This window comes from Magnolia sinica, chromosome 9 (genome assembly GCF_029962835.1).
Source record: "Magnolia sinica isolate HGM2019 chromosome 9, MsV1, whole genome shotgun sequence".
NCBI classification, from domain to species: domain Eukaryota; kingdom Viridiplantae; phylum Streptophyta; class Magnoliopsida; order Magnoliales; family Magnoliaceae; genus Magnolia; species Magnolia sinica.
The window spans coordinates 38,996,148-39,018,106 of record NC_080581.1 but is presented as its reverse complement, the minus strand read 5'-3'; the positions used below and the strand labels follow the sequence as shown (position 1 = coordinate 39,018,106).

General features: G+C 39.3%; 1 protein-coding gene across 2 annotated transcripts in view; it reads right to left on the bottom strand.

The window, feature by feature from the left end:
- Positions 1 to 4,755: 4,755 nt before the first annotated feature.
- The window catches only part of LOC131255380 (probable sucrose-phosphate synthase 1), a 47,165-nt gene continuing 29,961 nt past the window's right edge, over positions 4,756 to 21,959 (bottom strand). For both annotated transcript variants that reach the window (XM_058256075.1, XM_058256076.1), the window contains 5 exons: positions 20,794 to 20,847; positions 20,638 to 20,700; positions 19,546 to 20,514; positions 19,138 to 19,265; positions 4,756 to 5,654 (listed from right to left, as the gene is read on the bottom strand). In XM_058256075.1, coding sequence (XP_058112058.1) covers positions 5,375 to 5,654; positions 19,138 to 19,265; positions 19,546 to 20,514; positions 20,638 to 20,700; positions 20,794 to 20,847 — 1,494 coding nt within the window. In that variant the 3' untranslated portion in view covers positions 4,756 to 5,374. The remainder of the gene's footprint in view (positions 5,655 to 19,137; positions 19,266 to 19,545; positions 20,515 to 20,637; positions 20,701 to 20,793; positions 20,848 to 21,959) is intronic.

The window sequence follows — 21,959 nt, the reverse complement described above, 5'->3', positions numbered from 1 at the left end:
TGGTGCATTAAACATGAATGGGATTACACTAAATCAGCATATCATACTCCAAATATAATTAGATTACGCAAGTGGAAGACTGTGATAAATATATAAAACATATAAGTGGTTGTAAGTCCCCCAGAGCATGAACATGTCACCAGGTTAAATAATTACATGTATAGTTCCAAAATTTATAAAATGATACAATGTAATGGCATCTAACCCGTATCCCTGTAACCCTGTCGATGCAACTCCAAGTCTACATAGACCTGCCTGAGAGTTGCATGTAGGAGAACTCCTCGTCGTCATAAAAGTCGGGCTCCGCCTCGTAAGCCTCGCCATCATCTGAAACTAAAACAAGGACTGGTTGGTGTTTTAAAACACCGTTGCAGAGTGGGAGTGAGTGATTAACTCAGTGGAGCTATAAGGCAAAGGTTAACATGTTATCAATTCAATCAAGCAGTACAACAATCATGTCCTAAGTACTCTTGTTAATGCAAGAATAATATGCTATAATGATGCATGCCCTCGCCTGCACTCCCTCAGCAACATCATCTCACGATTGCGCATGCAACACTCCCGCTAAACGTGCGCTTCCTCGCCAAAGCACATGCAATGCATGGCATGATCGTATTAGCCAAGTTCTTATTTAGGCTTATTGTATAACAGATTCGGGAAACTAAGGTACCTTCCTTTATATCATTTACCCAAACAAGGATCCATCTAGGGTCATCAATCCTAGTTAATCACATATGATAGACAAGTTATAATGCAACATCTCTCCTGATTGAAAAATATTGGATAGGCAAGTTCAGGTCACTACGAAGAGGCTCGTCACCTCAGCGTAGGCCTATTTTATACTCGACGTTACTAGGAAAGGCTCGTCACCTTAGCGCAGGCCGACAGCTCGAATATAGTATCTCATACCACTATATTCAGATCACGAGTTTGGGTTGGTCACTGGTCACTACAGGGAGGCTCATCACCCTAGTGTATGCCGACAGCTCGACCACGGTATCCCGTACCACCATGCCCAACTCATAAGTCTTAGCGGATCGTGGTACCAAGATTGAAATGGGCTTTACATTGGTAAGTGGTACCTTAGATTCAAGCAGTAGTGTCCATACATAGTAAACACATTAAGCCAATCGGGTTACTTGACAAGTTCAATTAGTACGAGTGCACTTTGAATTAATCGACATGGAGCGCATACGCACTCCTCGTGGCCTAGCCACTGTCGATAATCATCATATGATTTGGATTCATCGAACGTATCTAATGTGGCAAAACTAGTTCGGCCACTGATCGTAAACCGTTACCGATTGCCTAGGCTAGTATTAGTTTCAATCATACTCAAATACAATAGGCATTCATATGTGATAGTCAAAACAGCATGTGATAACCAATTCAAATATAAATCTCACTTGAGCATTTTTCAAACACATAGTGCACATGTTATCATACATAGGCATTTCATCCATAAATCACGTAGTAGCGAGATAGGTTACATAAAGGAAACTGTAACTATAGATACGGTAATTGAGAATCCAATCTCAACGCCCTTATTAAATACATTTCAACAAGCAACTTCTAATTCAAACCTTTTATCAAACACTTAGACTACACATATCAACATACATGTAATAAATTAGTTATAACATATATTATAGCAAATCCTTTCACAAAGGAGTTGTCATACATACAACAATCATGTATTCTCAATTAATAATCATGGCAAGCACAAATCATAATCCCATATTTATTCAAACATTTCAACAAACACATGGAATGCATTTTATTCAACATAGTTCATATATATGTGTAATACATGGAAAACATTGCATCTAAGTACATGTAACAACAATCAAGTCAGTCATAAATTATTAACTGACATTGAAAGCCTTGAAAACTATAACCTAAACATTTATAGTCCACACCTTTTTCCGATACGCCAATTACGAACTCGGTTCGTACACTACGCCTTTGTCTACGGCACAACGGCTACCTAAATCATGAAATAAGTTAGCTATATCACTGTTTCCTCTATTCGGATTCCTAAAACAGATTAGGGTTAGGATTTCTTACCCAAAAATGGATTCGGATTCGACGGTGTAGCGACATAGGAGAGATGATTCGCCCGTGGAGTGGTGGGAATGAATCCCAATATCTCTCTCTCTCTCTCTCTCTCTCTCTCTCTCTCTCTCTCTCTCTCTCTCTCTCTCTCTCTCTTCTCCTCACTCTTTCCTCCTCTTTTTTCTCTTCTCTCTCCTAGGGTTTTAAGAATTCGTATGGAATGAAAGAAGGCTGGGTTTAGGGCTTTAAATAGGCCCAGAAGTGATGTCAATGGCCCCATGGCCATGGTATACTTAGGTTATAGCCAAGAGGTGGATGTTTCGGGCCAACGGAGCTCATCTGGAGGTCCATTACCTACATATAGTCCGGAGAAAGTTCCCTGACAATGGATCTATGTCAGGTTAAGATTTCGGTCCGATCGAATTTGTGGATCGACCGTGGAGGACCAGTTTCAGTTTAACGGCTATCTTCACTCGATCAAGACCACAAGTATACTGACATGTGTAGGAAAATTTTTCTGATCCAAGCGTGTAGTTGGGTCAGAATTTGACGGTTCTAAACCTTAAATTTGGCCTGCAAGTGAACGGCCCAAATTACTTAAGTTTGAGTTTATTTTCTAAAGATATTCATGTTTCTCACACACTTCGCTCCGGGCTCAAGTTATGCATTTCTGCATACTATTTGGACTCGATTCCCGCAATAGTTGTCAAGCCCAGTAAGGTGGTCATAACTGTATAGTTTCGCGGTTAGCGGACTTTCGACGCACGGTACAGGTCCAATACGAAGTTTCAATGTGCTCTTGGGAGCAATTGGGTTTTGAGATTTCTTCTAGGTTTTTAGATAATGTAGAGTTAGCAATTCTACTGGTTTTCGGTCTTGTAGTTCATATAGAAAGCAGTTCAAGCTAATCTACTAATAATTCAGTTTAGTACTTAATTTTCGTCTAATTTCTACATAATTTGACCCTTAGTGATTTCTGCCTGAAGTGATACTTGGGTCTTTGTACGGATTTTCAGAGACATTACAGGTCAGGTCGGAGGGGCTAAGACCGATCAAATAGTCAGCTCGGTTTAAGACTACTATCGACCAAGGAACCAGCTTGAACTCAGCTGCACGACCACATCAAGGATAAGTCGAGGAGCCTAAGGTCAATTGAACCCCGCCTGCCCTTTGCAAAATTGCCAAGTCGATGAAACCATAGGTCGGTACAACATTGTCCTAAGTCAGCAAAACCCCAAGTCGGCACAACACCGTCCTCAAAGGCTCCGACCTTACTCCAACTGACTTTATCCGAGATCCCAACCGAAGATCTCAGGAAACCAACGCAACACAAATCTCTCTGAGATCTCGGTCAAAGATCTCGGAGAATATCTACGACATACTCGGGATTTGAATCCCTCTACAGTACGTCTCTATTAAATAAGAAGATCTCCTCTACATCACCACCTCTCCTCAACTATAAATAGAAGCATATCTAATGGTGAAAGGTACACACAATTACTAGCACAAAACTCCCTACTCGACCAGACCTAGATTCCTTACCTAACTTAGGCATTGAAGAGCCCCCCTGCACTAACCAGGGTCTCCTTTATCCATCCCTATACACGAAGGCCGAGGGAAGGCTAGCCATATTTTCGCATCAATGTGTGTGTGTGGATATAGCCGAGTTGAAGTATGCTTCCCAATTAGTCGCATCATTCCTAATTCATGAGAGCAGCTTTCAAGATATCCATTCTACTAAATGCCCTCTATCTAAGCCGGCATTTCACGTGCCAGGCTGATTACGCATGTGCGCATACTTAGGTCACCATTTTTCATCACTACTAAAAATGATTTCATTTTATTTTAGTTAACAGTGTATTGAGATAATAGTTTATATAAATTATGGTGTTACCAATATTATTTTTGATATTTTGCTTAGGATTAAAAAATTCTTGACAACACATAATTTGTATAGAGAAATGCTTCAGTACTACCAGAGCACTATTATAGTGCTCCAGTTGCATTGGGTCACTTGGATAGTCCAATCCATTGATCTAGACCGTTCATTAGGTGTCCAAAGCATATTTCATGAATTACCATGAAAACCTCACACTGATCCAAAATATTAACCATTTGATCAATGATCTTAAAGATTGATGGCCAAGATCATCTACACAAAAACAGGTCTAATCAACAATTTGATTTATTTGTTTCGACCATAATGGATTGCTTATGATTCCAAAGATTACATTTGTTAGGTAATCGTAACCATCCCATCCATGAATGGGAAAAAGGATCATCATCTAAGCCTTATCCAAACGAATTTCTTGGAATAAAGATGGCGATAGAACAAAAGGTCAAATTTGGGATTGATTAGATCAACTTATCAGTGGTATGTTGCATGGTTGCCCATGAAATGTGTTATGAACTTAAATGTACAGTTCAGATTAACTGATTGGACTGTCCAAGTGAACTGACGTAACTAGGATCACTATAACTTAGAGCGCTCTGAGCACTGGATCGCTTCTCATTTATATAAACTATGATCTCTACTATATAATTACTGTTAACTAAAATAAGATGAAATCAAACAGGACCTTAGAAATTAAAATCACAATAGACTGTCTACCACCAATCCACAAGCATCTTGAAGAAAGAAAATAAAGAAACTGAATAAAGTAGTTCAACATACAAAAACAAGGGGCTTCCCGCCTCCTGTGGCTTAATTCCCTCTTCTTTACATTTATTTAAACAAGGCCTTCAAATTTCATCTTTCCACATTCCTGACTAGCTCACGGGAAAAAAAAAATTACATACTATCAGTTTCCATCTACTTCAAATGCCGGTGTCGCTTGTGATGGCACTTGAGGGAGGCCGTGTGGACTTCCACTTCTTTACCTGTGCTTCACAGCTGAACGCAACTGTGTTCAATTGGACTTTTTCAGCTAGAGAGAGAGAGAGAGAGAGAGAGAGAGATCTAACCAGAGAGCAACGAAAGGCTGGAGAAACCTTTGGAGGCTGACTGGAAATAAAAGGCACTCTGGCATGAATGAGAAACATGTTGCAAGGAAAGAGAGTACTATGAAGTAATGTGGTATTGGCTTTAGAGGTCTTAGAAGTGGAAAGGAGAAGGGTTTTAGGGAATGGATATGCAAAATCAAGAGGGCACTGATTGGGATAGTTTATGAACAAAAACCACTTCAGAAAGCAAGGTCTGTAGATGGAAATCAGGAGCGTGGGAGCAAAGCCTTACCAAAACAGAACAACACTGAGTAAGATTTATTTCACAAACGGAAGGGGGGAAAACAAAATAGTAGCCTGTAAAGGAGAGGCTCAACTAGGCCTTCATGATGCCTAGTTTTCCCAAAGCCAACTGGATATCATTGCTGTTGCATCCTTCTGAGGTTTGGACAATGTTGGGGCTGTCAAATGGAACCACGTCTTCTAGAGGATAGCCTCTGTTAGCAAGATGAAGACTTTGGGTGGCCTTGCAAGCTCCCCTCAGTATTACGGTTTTATGGACCCCACCGAGCAATCCTTCATAGTCTGTATCGCCATTTTCACCTACGAAGACGACCATACTGGACAAATCTGTGCCCCACCGAACATGTAAATACCTGAAAAAAAATGCAATTTCAAACCATCTAGTTCACTAGTGTCTTAAGAAAAGGTACATACAACAAGAAAAGGGTGCATATAAAAAGAAAAATATATATAAATATGAACCATTCATCCAGTTCATACATGTGGCAAATAGAATATACTTTCACAGAGTATATTTTCATGCTTCAATTTACCAAGCTTCCTAAACAAGTTCTGTTAAATCAAACAAGATACAAACAAACATCCAGACTGTTCGAAATATCGGTATCGCGTTACGTATCGCATCCTTGGGATACAAATATGTATCGGTTATCACACAGGATATACTGTATGTATCAGGTAATTTATCGCACTTTTTGGGAAACATTGGAAAATTGGTTAAATTTTCAATGAAACTTCATGGATTGTTAAAAAAGACCATAATACACACTTTTAAATCATAACATCTCAAAAAAGAAGTGCACATAATAGGTTTCCTCTATATAGGGTCCTAAAGCTATGTGTTATCTAAATGAACTAATGCAACTATATTCAAATTGAATAAATAACATTTAGAGTGTATGTGATGATCATCTCATCAAACACTCCTAAATACTTCAAAATTAGTTTCGATTGGCAACTGATTGAAGGGAAAGTTCAAAATAATAATAATAATAATAACAATAATTTTTGCATTACTTTTTAATTAAAAAAATTGTTTTTTATTATCCAAAAATTAACAAGGACCCAACAAATCAATAGATCAGCCCTCATACGTTTGATTTCATGTTTGGAGTGCAACATTGCAAGCAATTTGGGAGAAATTGGGGAAATTTTGAATTTTTTCCAAATCAGACCACCTACACTCAAATTTCAAAATTAGGGTGTATGTGATGATCATTTCATCAAATACTCCTAAATACTTCAAAATTAGTTTCAATTGATAACTAGTTGAAGGAAAATTTTGAGAAAAAACATGGAGAACATAAAGAACCAATGGATATCAAAATCAAAGCGCCAACTCCATAATTTTTCGTGCAAAGCATGAAGAAAGAATGGATTTGTAACAATTTGACATTGATTTAACATAATTTCAATAGGAAAAAAAAAATGGATCGAAAATTGAAAATGCTCACTGGATCGAACATGTGGGATATATCGGCACTACTTGTGCGTTTTGTATCGCACAGGTGGGATACAAGATATATCGTGGGATATATCAACTGATATCGTCGATATGTAAAACATTGCATCCAGAAGGATTGCCTCCCGAAAACCAGATATAACTTTTGTTCTGAACCCATGGTTTAGACCAGTTAAATTCTTGGCATGCCATGGTTTACCTAACTCCACTATGATTCAAAGACTCGAACATGCCGCAAACTCGTGCACTTCCATTGGAAGAAGAAAACCCAATAGGGTTCTACACAACACCATAGAGACTAGGGGAGGCTTCCTAAGTTCAAGTATTTCTAGAGGAAAAAAAATGGTGGTGGAGAAGTCGATGCACACATGGCTATTCTAGAGAACCTTAACCGATGGACAAACGTCAATCAATAGGTGTTTGGCAGTGGATTTTAGGGACAAATAAAAAAGGGGTGAGAGTGTTTGTAAGAGTGTGGAGCAGCTATGTTGGGAGCTTAGCAAAGCTCAGAGGAGGTGATTTCCTAAATTGTGGTGAGAAGGTTAAAATTTTGTGGTTTGTGGTTATTAGTGTAGAAAGGTATGGCACAATTGTGTGTTGTAATCCAAGTGACTTGTAAAAGTTGTCCATTCAATAGAAGTTAGATTCTTGTGTGACCCATCTCAAGCGTCCATCAAAAGGAGAAGCAACAAGTTATCTCCGTCAAATTGGTATCGAAACCTTTGTTCGGCTCTATCCAACCGTCCAAAATGGCAAACATAATCCAAAAACAGATCCCACAATTAACAAATTCCAACTATAATAATTGGAACATCCAGATGAAGATTCTACTCAGGTCACAAGACTAATGGGATATCGTCGAGGCTAGGGCAAACCAGCTATCGCCTATACCGGACGTCAAAGCACCTCTAACCATTGCTCAGCAGATCACACTAAATGAGACAATAAAGAACGACAAAAAGACCCTATTAATGATCCCAGGGAAGATGAGGCAATCTCGAGAAGATTCAAATGCCAAATCATCAAAGCATGCGTGGAAAATTTTGCAAAATTCATTAAAAGGAGTGGATAAGGCAAACAGTATGCCAACAAGCACTTCGAGCCAAATTCAAGATGGTTTGCATGAACAAAATGGGGACAATTGCCACTTCAGTTCTCGTTATTGTTAGCTAGATGAAGAGAAATGGTGAATCTTACAGGTGATGGAAAAGATCTTATGAACTTTGACACCTTAGTTTGAACATGTAATAGTGGTGAATAGCAATCAAAGAATGTAAGGATCTCTCCACTACTTCCATCAATGACCTCATGGGCTCGCTGCAAGCCCATGAACAACAGATAAACTAAAACTCTACAGAGATGCTAGATCAAGCCCTACAAAGCAAAGCTGTCCATCAGGAAAGATGACCAAAACAATAGATAACGTGGATGTGGTTCCTGTGGAAGAGGTGCATTTAGAGATGATCGTGGTGGCCGTGGTCAAGGCAACCAAGGTGGACATGATGATCGTGGTTGTCGATCAAGTGATAGACAACAAGAAGCAAGGAGCCATGGAAGAGGTGCACACAAAAAGGAATGGCAGGTCACAGATCCAGTGCTATGATTGCAAAAATTATGCTAATCTAAGAGATGATTGCTAAAGCAAGTTAGCAATTAAAGTAAAAGAGAAATCCTACTAAGCTGGAGAGGGAGATGAAGAAGATCAATCCACATTTTTAATCACATACAAAGGATATGGAAACAAGCAAGAGAATGCTTGGTTATCTTGACATAGTTGCCAGTAATAATATGTGCAGGATAAAGGAGCTGTTCATTAAGGGCCCATTTGGATGGGGCTTTACGACCGTAAAGTGGTGTAAAACTCACCATAATTACAGAATACAGACGATTAGATATTTCGAGCAGTCACAATATTTCAGGCTCTTGAGTACAGAACCGTCTAATCAAAGTAGCCACCACCAAAGCAGTGAATCCCTGTGAAATTTCCGACTAAATTCGAAGATCTCTTTAGAGAACGTTGAAATCTTTCAGTGCTCTATAGTACACAGCACAACATACATGTGCATCTCTAACTGGAGATAAAGTACTGTACACATTCATCTTATCCCGGCTCCTTCGCTGGCTGTTCTGAGACAGGAAGAACCCATCCACTTGGCTAACAGTCCATTGAAATCCTTCTCAGTCAGGCAACGTACAATAGTTCTGGCAAGAGTAGACATTTTCCTGTTGATAAAGGTAACTGGCGACTTTCCTTCATTCCGATTCTGTTACACATGCATCCCATCTCTCTCACTTCTAACTCGGCATGCATCCTTCTATGTAGGATCTTCGATTCCCTGTTCATCAGTGAAGGCTTCTCCGTCATTCTGCCAAGCATAACCTCTGCCTACTCCATGTATATCCTTCATCCAATCCATGCAGAGATTACAAAATCTCCCACAACCATTTTCCTCAATCAATTGATTTTAGATAGCCTTGCAATTTCCTCTTCATAACACAAGGCATTCCTGCTTTCTCTTACTAACTTCCATGATCAACATCTGCATACTCCATGCATGTCCTTCAAACACTGCATGCGCGCACTTTAGGACTTCGTCGGCTCTAGTCTGTCTCGCATCTCACAATGCATGTAGCCATTTTTGAAAGATCTGTCAGTATAAGACCTAGGAAAATCCATAGCTCTCCTCAATTTGAAGCCTGTAATCAGCCATCCGATAAGTCATGTCAACTAACTCCATTATTTCATGAAATAAGCTCAGAGATTTCTTGCAAATCAGATGATGTTGAACAACTCCTAGCCTCTTGCTCAACCTATGTTACTCTCATGATCAGGAACTATTTTCTTGCAGGGTCTTCTCATGATGGATCAAGGAGACGCAGCATCTCTCTCTTCCACAATGAACTGATTGATATCCATGCAGGGTGCAAAGGTCTACCAGATTCCCTGTAAGATCTTGCAGTTATTTCTATTTGTATGATTTGAGTATGGTTTACTTCACTGAGAGATAGAATGTTTGGCATACATCAAACCTGCAATGAGTATGGGCCCACCTTCATGTATGTATTATAAATCCATGTCGTCCATCTGTTTTGCCAGATCGTTTTAGGGTTTGACCCCAAAAATGAATAAGTTGTGCACCATAAGAGGGACTATACGAAACAATGATGACTAAATGTCTCACCATTAAAACCTTCCTAGGGCCCACCGTAATGTTTCATAAAATGTTAATTTGTTTTTAATTCAATGCTTTTGGTTTTTATGGCTGAATTGAGATTGTTTTGATTGGATTATTAGTATTGGTGAAGGTATTGATCTGTAAAATCCCTTGATCTAATGCTAACTCTAGGTACAATAGATGCTTTGGATTCCCAGTGATCAATTACCTATATCTTCATGGGAAATTGATCGATTACAATTCAGATATATTTTGTTGGGAATTAGTTATTGATTTAACATAATTATATTCCGATTAGAAGGAATCCTTATTAGATTCTAATTGAGTGATTAAGTTGAATTAACAAATTGATGTTAAGGATTGATTAATTGGGGATCCTTGGGTCCTTGTTATTTCTTATTGTTTTTAATCTCTTAAATTCACTGGAAACCCTAATTTCAGAATTAGTTTAGTTCTAGTAGTGTTTTTAACCAATACAGTCCCTATGGATCGACCTTGGATTCACCGAGTTTATACTACTTCACAGCCCTACACTTGGGGTTGACCCGATCAGTGGGCCCATCATCCAACCTGTTCATGAGATCACATAGACATGGATAAAAGGGTAAGCAAAAATATCGTTGGCTTGATCCAAAGCTTCTATGGCCCCCAAGAAGTTTTCAATGTTAGACGTTCAATTCCCCCTTATTTCCTCAGGTGTGGTCCACTTAAGCACCAGAGAGGCCTCATTTTTTGGCTCATGCCCTAAAATGAGTAGGAAAAACAAATGAAGGGCAAGGATCAGACACATACATAACAGTGGGCCCCACCAATTTTATTGGATTGGTTCTATCATTTCCTCAGTTTTAATATTTCAGCCTTCCAAACAAGAGCGGTTGTCAATGTCAACTGAAAGGATGTATAGTGAATTACAAGAGTAAATAATAAACACTCATTTACGTTGTATTTACAGTGTAAATAAAAACAAACAAGCCCTAAGAAATTGCATTATATCTCCTGAATGGCTAGGAATTGATAGGTGCACCTATGAACTGAATTACGATGAATGCAATATGGTGTGTGGAATCATGTAATGTGGTTATAATAATGCAAATTTGAAAATATTGTTGGGCGACCACAAAAGCACACATAGATGAATCAAGTAAAGTATTCCAATAGCACAATCAAGCACAAGCACAAAGACTTCGAATTTATTGTGGAAAAACCCTTGCGGGAAAAAACCATGGCACAAAGCGACGGATATCACTATGAAAGTAGAAATTATAAGAGATATAGAAAATACCAAATTCGAACAAGCCTCGAATCTCCCCTTACAAGCCCTTGAAAACTGTAGGAATGAATTAGAAAGCTCTAAGATATACCCCAAACCCGATTACACCCCTATAAATAGCTTTAGACGAATCACAATCGAAATCGGAAACAAATTCCGCAGATACGCAAATCAGCGTAACTCTGCGAAATCTGTTCGATGGCACTTTGATGGGACTTCGATGGCATCGACAGACCGTCGATGGCACTTCGATGGGACTTCGATGGCATCGAACTAACACAAAAACATTCCAGCGATAAATCATAGATTTCACGGATTTTTCCAATGGCATCGAACCGGCCTTCGATGTCATTGAAATTAACTTCAATGGCATCGAGCAGGACACCAAAGTGTCCAATGACAAACATGAGAAAATCAGGAATTTCCCAATGGCATCAAAGTCTGCTTGATGGCATCAAATTGTCATCGACGGGCATATTGAATTACAGATTTAAGACAGCAATCAACAATCCCTACCATGTCTTCAATCGTCATTCTCCATAGCTCATTTTCTCTCATTTATAATCCTGCTTTTCATCATAGCTCCACCATTGCTTCTCGTGCACCCTCCATCTTCCTTTACGCCTTCGCCAAGCCTAGAGAAGTGCAAAGAACTTGAACTTCTCTAAGGGAACCACATTAGTGAGCATGTCGGCCGGATTCATGCTTGTGTGAATCTTCTCCAAAGACATGCCTCATTCCTCAAGCACATGTCAAATAAAATGATGACGAACATCAATGTGTTTAGTACGTGAGTGATAAACAGAGTTTTTAGCCAAATTGATAGCGCTACCATTGTCACAATTAACCGACACAGCCTCTTGTTGAAGCCTCAACTGATTTATCATCTCTCTCAACCAAATACCTTCCTTGAATGCCTCTGTCACTGCCATATACTTAGCTTTGGTTGTAGAAAGAGACACCACAGACTATAGCTTCGACATCCAACTGATTGCTACACCCGCTTTCACAAACGAGTATCCTGAAGTCGACTTTCTAGAATCTACACTACCTGCATAATCAGAATCCACATATCCAACCAATTTGGCCTTTGATTTTTTGAAAGATAAGACGTAGTCCTGCGTACCTTGAATATATCGAAGTAGCCATTTCACTGCTTCCCTGTGTTGTTTTCCAGAGTTAGACATATACCTACTAACAACACCAACTGCATATGAAATATCCGATCTAGTACAAACCATGGCAAATATCAAACTGCCCACCGCATTCGAATAAGGTACACGAGACATCTTGTTTTTCCTCATCTGTTTTAGGACATTATTCTGAGGAAAGCTTGAAGTGAGCCGCGTGGGGAACGCCAACCGGCTTTGTCTTTGTCTTGCCCATCCCATAACTTCGCCAATACCTTCTCAAGGTAATCCTTCTGAGATAACCAAAGTTTGCTCCTTTTCCTGTCTCTCTCTCTCTCTCTCTCTCTCTCTCTCTCTCTCTCTCTCTCTCTCTCTCTCTCTCTATATATATATATATATATATATATATATATCAATGATGAGAACCTTCTTTGCAGCCTCCTATATATTTCATCTCAAATGTCTCTGATAACTGAGTCTTCAGTACATTGATTTCAGACATGATATGATTGATGATCAACAAATCATCAACATACAGTACTAGGATGATGAATTGGTCATCACTCAATGTCTTAAAAAAAACACACTGATCATATTCACTCCAAAGAAACTTCTGACTCAACATGAAAGAATCAAACTTTTTGTACCACTGCCTAGGCAACTGTTTCAGGCCATACAACCTCTTTAACCTGCAAACATTATTCTTTGCCCCTTTTTATTTTGAAGCCCTCTGGTTGCTTCATATAGATCTGCTCTTTCAATTCCCCATGTAGGAATGCAGTCTTCATGTCCATTTGCTCCAGTTCGAAATCGTATTGGGCAACCAGCACCAACACAAATATAATAGATACTTCACAACCGGCGTGAATATCTCAGTAAAGTCTACGCCTTCTCTCTGAGCGTAACCCTTCGCAACCAACCTTGCCTTGTATCTATCATGTTTCTTCTTGAAGATCCATTTGCACCCGATCACTTTTCGGCCAACTGGAAGCTTTACTAGCTCACACGCCGCATTCTTGTAAAGTTTACACCTTCTCTCTGAACATAACCCTTCGCAACCAACCTTGCCTTGTATCTATCATGTTTCTTCTTGAAGATCCATTTGCACCTGATCACTTTTCGACCAACTGGAAGCTCCACCAACTCACACGTTGCATTCTTAAACAAGGAGTCCATCTCTTCATACATTGTTAATTTTCACTTTTCGGCATCAGGCTCCTCCTAAAGAGTAGACGGATCCCCCTCATCTATAATGAGGGCATATGCGATGTTTGAGTCATACCTGTATCTCGTCGGTAACATGCGATCTTGCGGTGGATTCCTTCTCACGGGTGGCTGCTCCACCTCCTCCTGTACCTTTGTCTGCATATTTGTCTTAGCCTAAGTATCACTTATGTCAACCTGAACGTCCACAACCAACCTTTCCGGTTCCTCTTGCTCATCCTTACGGAATAAGGATCCTTCGTCGAATTTGACGTCAGGGCTAATGATGATTTTGTGTGACCCGATCGTACAACCTGTACCCTTTCATACCACCATCATAGCCAACAAAGATATATTTTTTTAGTTCTTTGGTCTAGCTTATCTCTCTCAACTGACAGTACATGAGAGTAAGCTTCACAACCAAACACACGCAATCGTAAGTAGTCTACCTTCTGACCACTCCATGCTTCCTTTAGAATTTTACAATCAATGGCTGTAGAAGGGAACCGATTCACCAAGTAACAAGCCATATTAACACCTCAGTCCACAGTTCTTTGCCCAACCGGGCATTACTAATCATGAATCGGGCCCTCTCCAGGAGGGTCCGATTCATCCGCTCAATCATACCGTTTTGCTCGTGTGTGGCGCATTGTGTTGTGCCTCACGATCCCTTCATCCTTACAGTATTGATTAAATTCACCTGAAGTAAATTCTCCACCATTATTTGTCCTTAAAACTTTCACTTTTCGCCCTGACTGCTTTTCTACCATCGCTTTCCATTGCTTGAAATTGGTGAAAACATCGGATTTATTTTTCATGAAATAAATGCATACTTTCCTAGAGTAATCGTCAATGAATGTGACAAACAGTGACGATCCTCCAGTGGAAACCATGGGTGACGACCCCCATACATTACATAATCAAGGACACCCTTACAAACATGTTTACCAAATTTAAAAGACAACCTAAATTGTTTACCATATATACAATGTTCACATATATTGAAATCTAAAATTTCAAAAATTGGAATTAAACAACGGTCAGAAAGTACCTTCATGCCCCACTCACTCATGTGGCCCAGACGTGCATGCCACATACGTGCATACATGGAATCCGCTACAACTGCTGCAGCTCCACCCAATAAAGTGCTCTTGATCAACCTGTAAAGGTTTCCGCTCCTCTGCCTTTTAAACAAGTGGTGCCTCCTTTGAAACTTTAAGGACACGATCAAAATCGGTGAACTTACACCCAAGCGCCTCGAGTGCTCCAATAGATACCAAGCTCTTCCTCATGTCAGGAATGTGTCTCACCTCGATCAAGGTACGGTCCATGTCATCAAACATCTTGATGCACACCGATCCAACACCCACCACATTATAGGCATTGTCATTGCCCATAAATACCTGGCCACCATCATACTCTCTGTAACTGGTGAACCAACTCCGATGAAGAGTTATGTGATATGAAGCCCCGGTGTCCAAGATCCACTCGTCCCTATGGTCATCTTATAATTGTCCAACCATAGACACTGACAACTTATCACCTCCACTCGTACCTTCATCAGACTCGGCAGTGTTGGCTTCTCTGGAAGAAGCCTTTGAATTCTCTTTCCTTGCCTTAGGATTTATACAATCCTTCTTCATGTTTCCTAACATCCCACATTTCCAGCATTTCCCTTGCCCTTGCCTCTAGATTTGGATCTTGATCAAGAAGATCCATTGTCTCACTCAAAATCCCGCTCCCTCGTAATCAATGCATTATTGGAGGCCCCCATGTTACCGTTTTTCTTTATCATCGCCTTTCCCTGAAGGGCTAAGATAACGGTATCGACACTAAGGGACGTCTTTCTAATGCACAACGTGTCTTTGAAAGACTCATACGATGCCAAAAGGGAATTCAAATCCCACAGATACGCAAATCTGTGTAACTCTAAGCAATCCATTTGATGGCACTTCGATGGGACTTCGATAGCATCAAACCCACTTTGATGGCATCGAACTAATACCAAAAAATTCCCACGATAAATCATGGATTTCACGGATTTTTCCAATGGCATCGAATAGGCCTTCGATGTCATCGAAATTAACTTTGATGACATCGGGCAAGACACCAAAGTGTCCAGCGACGAACATGAGAAAATCCGTAATTTCCTGATAGCATCGAGCAATACTTCAATGGCATCGAAGTCTGCTTGATGGCATCAAACTGTCATCGACAGGCATGTTGAATTACATATTTAAGACATCAATCAACATATATATCATCGAACAAAACAACACTGATTATCTTTATGAACTGTTAAGTAATAATCATAAATTGTTTAGCCCCTCAATACCCGAATATGACAGTGTAAATGTCGACCTCTAGCAAACAGCAATGCTGAAGAGCATATGGCCACTGCCGCTGCCACAATTGACACTGCATACAGTTTTATCGGTAGCAGAATACTACCTGAACTACATGGTGAAAGATCCATCAAAACATGGTAATCTTGAACATAACCAGTTCAAATGTGGGATTATTTCAAAGACCGACACCGAGTGCCCACAATTACGAATACGCAATCTACTGGTCCTGTGACCAGCATTTAGGACGTGGCCAATCTCATTCTGGTTGTCCAGCCAGAAACAGCCAATTACCCGACCTATGGCATGAGTCCACACATACATTGGCAATCAAGGCACCATCAATGATCTGTTTGCTGGAGAAAAAGGCACTCTGGAAATGAGAAATGACCTTGGTGAGAACTGCCAAGAACCTTTGACTCAAGACTGTTTAGCTATAGTCTTAAACGGGCTCCCCAAGAGACGGATAGGCCTAAAATTCCTGAGACAATCTGCATCTTCCATCACCAAATTTGACTCTATGCAGATGAGAAATAAAATAAATAGTGATCATAATAATATTATTATTATAACTTTTGAATTAGACAATTACTATCTTTCACTAGATCACTATTCACTACAATGTGTGAAAATATGATCCAGCAAAATAGCTAGGATTTTTTTTTTTTTTTAAATCAGAAAATGGCTAGGAAAGTTCCAATACTTCCAAACTCAAATGTTATTAAAAACAAAAAATAAATAAAAATCACTGAGCTCAATAGCCTTGGATAACTACATCATCAGGTGGAATAAATAACAGAATCTTATTAACCATTCAGACCACTTCAGCAGCAAATTTCAATCAGCAAAAGGATCAACTAAGGATTGCCATTATTATATTTGATATGTATGATGATTTAAAAGCCTCTGTTTGGATTTATTATTATTATTATTATTATTTTAAGTTTCATGATTGGAAAACTACAGCTTCTTCAGCAATTTCAAGGTTTCTTATCTACAATAATTTAACAGTTCAACCTACCAAATATGGGTAATGGTTTTAGATCATTTTCATTGGTGCATGTTTGGATTCGTTAACTACAAACTGCAGTTTAGCAGTGATGATGACGTTGCGAATGAGTCATTTAAGTGAGATTTCTTCCCTGAAACACTTGGCACATGTAGAATAGCTGGGCCTTTCATCAAGGGCCCCCATGATGGGTAGGCCAACATAGAAATTTTAGATTGATCAAGTCATCTGAACCATTTGTTCAATGGGCTATGATGGACAGATTGTAGCTCTCAAACTATCATTTTTTGAAAGCTATCGAATGAGCATATATTGGCTGATCATGACAACAAAACACACCCCTAGAACATCACCACAAATCAGCAACACCAGCATACATCGCCAGATGCAGGTAGGCCCCATCATCAAGATCACGTTGTGTGAAATATAGCAAGTTGATTGTCCATCATCTACCATTGTTAGGTCCAACTCTTGATCGGTCATTATCACTGGATCCAACTGTTAATCTTTCTTCCATCATTGTCAGATCTGACAATTCAGCAATGTTCCTTATGACAAGATACTATGCCAATCATCCAAATACCACTAGATCTGACCACTTATCATTCATTATTGCTGGAGAAGACTCTTAATCTTCCATTATCATTACGAACAATGATCCTCCATCATTATCAGTTTTTTTTAACGATCTCCATCCAATCTAACTGTTGATAATGATTATCAACAAGTAATGGTTAGATATAACAATAAGTATGGATCTAAACAATGACTCTTTTTTATGACGCTAGGGTGTCCCCGCCCCATTTTGAAGCGAGACTATTCCCTGCGGATGCACACAATCACTGCAAACCACGTGCATCAGGTAATCCTCCATCATTATTAATGTTTATGGACAAGTATGGTTAGATAATGGTTATCGGATCCTCCATCATTATCAATGTTTATGGACAGGTACGGTAAATAATGGTTATCAGATCCTCCATCATTATCAGATCTAAACAACGGTTATGGATGACTATGGTTAGATAACGGTTATCAGATCTAACTGTTGATAATAATTACCAATGACTCATGATTGTCTTTACACCAACTGATGACATCTTGAGCCAATTGTGTCGGTGGATCTCACTCCAGGAGGATGGTCACTGGTATGAGCAATGTGGACTGTTGGATATGATTCCGAGTGGTATCATAATGCATTGAACAATTTCAACCCACAATTTGGCCAATTCAGTTTGACTATCATGTAGGCCAGCCTACAGTTTTTTAGTTCACATGTATGAACTCAAAGTCTCTCCCAAAGGTGTCTCAAGCAAGGGGTTGGTCGCATATGAGAGAGAGAGAGAGAGAGAGAGAGAGAGATGTTCATGATTTACAAAATTATTAAATAATAACTTCTTTGTTAGAATAGCTGCATAGGTATAAAAGAAAGCAGCAGGAAATTCTGGTTTGGGAACGGTTATCAGATCTAACTATTGATAATAATTACCAATGACTCATGATTGTCTTTACACCAACTGATGACATCTTGAGCCAATTGTGTCGTTGGATCTCACTTCAAGAAGATGGTCACTGGTATGAGCAATGTGGACTGTTGGATATGATTTCGAGTGGTATCATAATGCGTTGAACAATTTCAACCCACAATTTGGCCAATTCAGTTTGACTATCATGTAGGCCAGCCTACAGTTTTTTAGTGCACATGTATGAACTCCAAGTCTCTCCCAAAGGTGTCTCAGGCAAGGGGTTGGTTGCATGAGAGAGAGAGAGAGAGAGAGAGAGAGAGAGATGTTCATGACTTACAAAATTATTAAATAATTTCTTTGTTAGAATAGCTACGTAGGTATAAAAGAAAGCAGCAGGAAATTCTGGTTTGGAAACGGGGGTGTGCCTCATTCAAAATGTTAATAAGTATAAATAGCTCTGAAGTTGAAGGAGCAGGAGTCTGAAGCATGATTTCACGCCGGACAGCACCTGAGTAAAGGTTTTGCAACTAAGCTTTTTTCTGATTCTCAACTTTTTCGGATATTAGGTGAGAATTCTAAATTTTCGAAATACTGCCCATGATGCCCAAAACTGATTTCCAAATTCAAAATTCAAAATTCATTTTTTTAATGCAATTCTGCTCTGACGCTGTTGCTGCCCAAACAGATGAAACAAAAGAGATCATGATAATACATGAGATGAATGTATGGCTTCATATCGCCATGTGAAGGAACGGGGCAATCTTGAAACCCATACCTGAGGGCTTGCGATCGAGAAGCCAGTACAGGAATGACATGCAACTTGGTGCCATCATGGCTATATACCACATGACAGCGAAGACCTTGAATTCTCATCATCTTTCGAAGCTCCTTAACAGAAGGAATCTATAAAGATAAGGAAAAAAAAAAAAAAAAATTAGGACCCCACTAATTTACTCTCCATGGAATTCACTAGATGACACTGAATATTGGTGCATATGTGTATAAGAAAGGAAGTGGGCAATTTTACTATTCTCTGGTTACTAAAGAATTCTACTGAAATAATGTAGCCTCAAATCATAATGGATTCACGAAGTCGACAGGCATCACAACCTTTTGCATTAAAAAAATAAAATAAAATAAAACCCAAAAGGATAGAACAAATTTTTAAATTAAGTAAATTTACCCTTGTTGGGTTGTTCACGTTAAATGCATAGCAATAGGTGGTTGACCGTTGTTCATCTTCAGTAACAATGCGTTCTTCATTTTCTCCTTTCTTATCAACAACCGAATCAGTCCAACGAACCAACGTCTTCCTCAAGCCCTCTCCACCCCAACGGTATTCAATTTGTGAGTGATAATCTAAATCAATTACAAAGGGCAATTCAGTGGCGCTTGGCATGTCCTCAGAAGAGTTTGAAGATGGATAATAGAGATCGCTACCACTATTGCATATAAAGGCATCAAAATCGGTAGCATTCATGCCACCAGAGACTAGAAGAGAGTGTATCTCGGATATTGTCAGAGAGGTTGACAATATAAATCCTATGAAGCCTGAAGTCATAGCCATATGTGCAGCATCAAATATCTTTTGAATAAATTCAAGAAGATCTGTATTGGAATCAGTGTCCAATGCAATGACAAATATATGCTTCCTCCTTCTCAACATTGGGAACTTGCTAGTGCTGCCTCCCTGTTCAGCTCTGTCACTGGAAAGAGTCCTTTTGGTGGTCTTCAAAACACCCTTCGAAAATTTCAGAACAGCACTCTCTAACTTACTCTTGCCATCAACTGTGCTTTCTTCAGAATCTAAAGCACTATCGGGGGCAGCACTTTCTTCACCCTTCTCACCATCCAACGAAAGCTTCAAGTTCAAAGATATATCTTGAATATCCCTCAAAGAATCACCTGGTGAATCCGATTCTGAATTTTCATATGCATCATCACTTCTTCGCCATTGAGGATGCCGAGGTCTGCAACTGGCAATCCGAGATAAGTAAGTCTTACAATGTTCTGGCCATGAGAAAAGGTGAATATTCTTCAACCCGTTTTGCCTGCATCTAGCCCAGAGCTGTTTATCGGCAACAAGCTTCAGAAGAGCATCAGCAATAGCCTGCTGATCATGGGGATCAACAAGGAGACCATTTTCAAGAACCTGCAGCAAGTTAAACATTAATATTAGAAAAGTTACAGCAAGCTCTATCCTGCCACAACTCTACTAAATGGATATGAAGTTCTGCAAAATTTTGTTATGAAAGAAGCCAGCAGCTTGACTAACCCGATGTATATCAACAGGACCTCCATTTTTAGTGGCAACAATAGGCAATCCATAAGCTGCAGCCTGCTCAGGAGAAAAGAATCATTCATATCAATTTTTTAACTTGTGAAATGTTGAAGCGCTTTGTAGGTAACTGAACATAAAAAGGACATGCACCTCTATCAAAGTGAGGCCAAATGGTTCAATGAAAGCTGGATTAATGAAAACACCCTGCAAAAAAAAACAAATGAGGAGAAGAAAAGGATGAATATTTATGGGAGGTTTATTATTTCAACTAGTCCCCAAAATTCAACTTCTCGTGACAATGTCACAACAAAGTGAGGACCCAATATTATCTCTCAATTTATTCAGATAAAATGAATGTATCATGGTAAATCAAGCATTGCTGATCATCATCGTCATCGTTGTCATAGCCTTTGTTGCAACTATTAGGGTACGATTTATGAATCCCATTTCACTAATCAATCCTATCTAAGGCCTTAAATCCTAAAGCCTTTTTTTTCTTTTGAAAGTTAACACTACCAGGAATTGAACCATAGATCGCTCACACACACTACACTCTCGCAGGAGACATCCTATATACTACAGCCTTCCTCCAAATCTCCTGTTTGGCATTTGCCCCCTCTAATCTTGTCAACCAAGCATGCATAAGGAACGTGCACGAAATAATCTCATCTTGGACACAACTTGTTACTACATTTATTATGATTATGTAACCATTAAAACTCGAGGGCATGTTCAAGTAATTTAGCAATGCCATCTCCCGAATTGGCTTCCAATGTAGTTCATTGACCACTTGTTTTTTGTAAAATGAGTTGGCTTCTCTCTGACTGTGTTGGCAGCAAATGTCAATGATATCATCATATTTGGTGAAAGGCAGAAGAATTTTTTATTTTTTTTCCTTTAAAAAGTTCCTTGCAAATACTTTTGATATTAAAATACCTTTGGTCATCGAGATATTTCCTTAGAATTGAAGTTGCTCAGTCAAAGAATAGGATATTCATTTCGAGTGTAAATATCCCCTAGATCTATCTAAAGAAACAAGTATGTTTAGTTTGTGTCCTGCTGGTGCTCTGATAGAGGTGACACATCACCTGCATTCTAGAAATTTTGAAGAGCTCAAAGACCTGGGAATGTACCATCGCTTGGTGGTGAACTTATTTACTAGTTGATGCAGGACGGATAGTCTAACCTAGAATGATGCAATGAAATTAATCAACGGATTAATTAGAGAAATCAAAACACAAATAAAGTTAATCTATCACATGGTTAAAGAGTTCAAGCTTTAAAGGATGCTCCAGTTCAAGATTACCTACAAGTCC